Source organism: Diadema antillarum, unplaced genomic scaffold, assembly GCF_040938485.1.
Source record: "Diadema antillarum isolate AM-2024a unplaced genomic scaffold, OU_Dant_1.0 scf00000007, whole genome shotgun sequence".
Taxonomy (NCBI): Eukaryota; Metazoa; Echinodermata; class Echinoidea; order Diadematoida; family Diadematidae; genus Diadema; species Diadema antillarum.
The window spans coordinates 1,196,503-1,200,831 of record NW_027270896.1 but is presented as its reverse complement, the minus strand read 5'-3'; the positions used below and the strand labels follow the sequence as shown (position 1 = coordinate 1,200,831).

The 4,329-nt window shown below is 39.8% G+C and overlaps 1 protein-coding gene across 1 annotated transcript; it reads right to left on the bottom strand.

The window, feature by feature from the left end:
* Nucleotides 1-1,195: 1,195 nt before the first annotated feature.
* LOC139716433 (histamine H3 receptor-like) lies at nucleotides 1,196-2,446 on the bottom strand. The gene has a single exon (XM_071627983.1). It carries the CDS (start codon nucleotides 2,444-2,446, stop codon nucleotides 1,196-1,198), a length of 1,251 nt encoding a protein of 416 aa, XP_071484084.1.
* Nucleotides 2,447-4,329: the final 1,883 nt, after the last annotated feature.

Below are 4,329 nucleotides of genomic sequence, written 5' to 3'. Positions count from 1 at the left end.
CACCTTCCTTGACCTAGGTTTATTTGGATGAATAGGAGAGCATGTATTTGGAGATTTAAGAACTTTAACTTGACTTTGATCCATTCATAAGTTTATGCACTGAGTAATTTTCAAGGTATGGAGAAAAAATGCAATTTCTGTATTAAATTGTTGCCATTTTCATCTGGCCTTTGACCCTAAAATTCATATTAAGATAATCACTGTCAGGCAGAACATGCATAAATATGTAGTAAGTTTCAAGATAACTTGAACCATTTCCTAGATAGTATTATGGAGGAAACAGTTAGTTCAGCACTTTCACCTGATCTTTGACCTTTTGACCTTTGAGGCAAAAAAAAGAAGAAAAGAAACTTAACAGAGAATCTCTATTGGGTTATACATGCATACCCCAAGTGTAAAAAAAAAAATAATCCTGCTGGTATTGCATAAATATGAGGGAAATAGTAAAATTTTGAAGTGTTGCCCTTGACCTTTGACCCATGAACCCTGCATTCTCTTGATAATCACTGCCAGTCAGTTCATGTATACCTAATGATATGTTCCAAGAAGATATACCTTGAACAATTTCCAAGGTACAGAGAAAGAGTGAAATTTTAATATTTTTACTTGACCTTTTGACCTTTGACCTTTGACCTCATGACCCCAAACTTTCACCAGAGAATCTTAATTGGGTAATACATGTATACACTAAGTTTCAAGAAAATATCTTCAGGCAATGCATAGATATGGAGGAAATAGTGAAATTTTATGTATTTGACCTTCACCTTTTGACCTTTGACCTTGAGCATGTGCTTCCAAAAGTTGATAGGCACAATTTCATCCCCTAATACACATACATGCCAAGTTTCATTAGGATACCTCTAAAGGTTTTTTAGTTATGCTTGCCACAAAATTAATTACGGACGGACGGAAGGACGGACGGACAACCCGAAAACATAATGCCTCCGGCACCACTTCGTGGCGGAGGCATAAAAAGGGTGTTCTTTTTTTTCCAGTCACAAGATGAGTATGGAACCGTTGTACTTCGGATTCGTCTCGTATATAACATCCTCATAATACACTCATACTTCGCCTAAAGTGATGTTGTTCTGATGCCTAATAGGTGACAAGAACCACAACCTCTTGATATGGGTGTCCATAGCTCCTTTGAACAACGAATGATTAAAAGGTGCAAACAGTCGGCGAGGATATCAAATCAACTCTCGGAACCATGACAATTGGAGCAGTACCGACACACTTTGGCGAACCCTTTCCTGTACTGGCGATTTGTTAGGGCGTACAAAAACGGGTTGACGGCGGAATTCATGTAGACTACCATGTAGGCCCAGTACATCACCAGCGGACTAACACAGTGAGGACAAGCTAGGGACACCAGCGAAGCGATGGCTACTGGAGTCCAGAAGACCAGAAATGCTCCAACAAGGACTGCGAGTCTGAGAGCTGACTTTCGATGTCCTTGGAGTTTGGTTTTCTTCGGCACGACTGGAACATTCGAACCTGCAGCAGTGGGAAAAGAAGACGCCTGGCGCTGTCGGGGATTTCCCGTCGTCAAGGATACCGCCGGATCACCTTGGTTGCGGGATGGTGTGATTGTACCTGCAACGGCCATTCCGGACTTTGGCGCCAGACTTGTGCTCGTACTCCCGTCTGACACACCTGGCGCTGCACCCGGCGGAGCCGTGTCCTGGTTAGTCCTGGTATCCGAAGTTTGTTTTGAAGGACATGCAGTCTTTGAGTTTGATGCCCCCTCTGTCACCATGTTAGTGAGATGGATGCGAGTCGAAATTTTCCGTATCGTACGAAAGAGGTTAAAGCAGAAGAAAGAAAGAATGACGAGGGGTAATACGTACTTCAATATGATAATGAAGATGACGAAATTTGGACTCAGAAATATAAACTCCATCTGGCAGAAATAGTCATAATCAATCACACTCCTTCCATACATTGCAGGAATGCCAAACGCTAAGAAGAAATCAAATGCTGCTTCTCCTGCCCAGCATATAGCCATGAGAATATCGACATGCTTTGCTTTAATGGCTTGTCGATATCTAGGCTTTCTCGAAGTCCGGAGATTATGAAATATCGACATCAGTATGATGACGGTGACAGGCACGAACGTGATAACGTACGCCAAAGCCTGCCTGAACTTGCAGAACACCTCCCCAAATCGCCAGCGCACCGAAAAATCGGCGTCTGCAAGGAATGGCACGTTGAAGATCCCTACCATGAAATCCGCAACAGAGAGGTTTACAATAAACCTGTTGGTGACATCTTTTCGGATGTCTTCCACGAGCAGGTACGTTGCCATGACAACCCCGTTGCTGCAGACGATTAGGACGCTCAAAAACACCGAAAATGTAAGCCGGGAAATGAAGGCAGCATTGTTCCTGTTCATGGTGTTGAGGAGGATGTCTGATACTCCCTCTGTGTTGGTTTCATTTGCCATGATTGTCATTCAGCTTCGGCCTGCAAAGAAGAAAGAAGGCCGAACATAGTAAAGACAAATTAAAATGTAGCATGAAAACTTCAACCACCTGTTGCTGATTTTTGTGTAGCGTTGTATCGACGATGCCAGTCCGTAATCGGATCATCATCATGCGATGTGTTGCTACATCATGTACACTGTGCTGTCATGTTGCTCGTTCTTTTGTTTTCAGGTCTCGCTTTCCAAAATGCCTCATAACTTTTTCCCCCAGAAAATATCCCAAAACGACAATTATCACCGGGGTATTAAAATGACGGCCAGATGCTTTTCTGCTTTTGTTTGTGCTAAGTGTCCCTTCTTATGACGCACGTACTCGAGTTTGCTGTGTTTTCAAGTGTATAGGCTGTCTTTGAACAGGTATATTCTCGGTGTACTTCATTAAGGTCTGTATATATGCGCTTTTTCCGCATTCACATTAATTTACTTCGTCCAAAAATAACCTCAGGCTATTTCTGAAAATGTTTGACATTCTGCTTTCAGTGCGTTCATCAACGGTAATCATCTGACATGTTATCCGAAGTAAAGTCATTCTTTTTACCAGTCAAGAAGACGAATATTGGTATTATAAAAAAAAAAACTGTCACCACGTTAATCATATAAAGTCTCATTCTCATTCTCATTAGGTCTTTGAAAGCATCCAAAGCTTCTTATAAATTCTTTATTTCCTTTCGTTTCGTTTGTTGTCGCTTTTTTCATTTCCAACAGATATTTATTGTAAACATGATACGCATAATAACAAAGCAATGTAATGAAACAAACAAACTGTGAACTGAGATACATTATTGTACATTTCATAACAAATACCGAAAAACTTTGTTGAATATAACGATAGGGGGCTGCTAAAAAAGCAGGGTTTGTAGATTGCAGTCCCCTCATAAAGAATATCTAATGAAAAAACTTACAAAACTGAGCAAAATGCTTGAAAAAAAAAGAGGGAAAGGAAGCCAGAAAAGAAGCAGGGGCCTACACACGCATACAGACACGTAAGCAAACACGAGACAACTCTCTTAAAAAAAGAGGAAAAGAAAGTAAGTGTGAAATGCATGACAGAAAGAGACTATGATGGACAGAGGAAAGGGAGAAGGAAGAGGAGATGATAGGTCAAAACCAGGGCACGTGAGGCATGAGATATACAATGTAATTACAAACTCACCCTTCAAAATATAACGAGTTACAGAGAGGATTTTATAGAAGACGATAAACAATATTGTAATAAAAAAAAAGACTTGAAATTAAGCCTGACAAAAGTATAACTCATTCCGCAATGTGAAAATTTACTTTAAAAGTTTAGTTAAAAGGTAAAGGTATAACGCTAAAACTTAGAGATTCTTTTATATTGCTATCAAGAGAATTCCAACATTTAGGGCCAGAGCAGAGAATACAGATTCGGCAAAAATAGTCCAGGTCAAAGGCAAGGGAAATTCATTGGATTGCCGGGTAGGATATGGACAATTTTGTGTTTTGTTTATTTTTTTTTTGAATTACATTGTAGTTCATTTGCACAGCGAAATCTAAGCTATAAGGCTTTGCAAAGACGATCGTTTATACATGTCAGTCTAACAGAGTGATGGTTGATTTACATATACATTTGTAGCTTGAAAAACAAACAAATAAACAATCCCAAACAAACCTGCAACAATAGTAGGTCTGCATCCTTAATGCGAATTCAGTGTACGTCTGAATAATAAAGAATGGTCTTCCGAAACAAAGTAACAAACAATGACAAACTCGGTTACAAGAAAGAAAAAAAAGTAAGTCTCAACAGCAACATGCTTTCCATATTTCCAGTTGTTCGCATTCTGATTCCGTTTGGTAAAAACAGACGGTAAGTTCTAATAAGAAAT

Excerpts from the sequence above, each read along its gene's own strand:
- LOC139716433 (XM_071627983.1), bottom strand. The coding sequence starts at position 2,446 with ATGGCAAATGAAACCAACACAGAGGGAGTATCAGACATCCTCCTCAAC.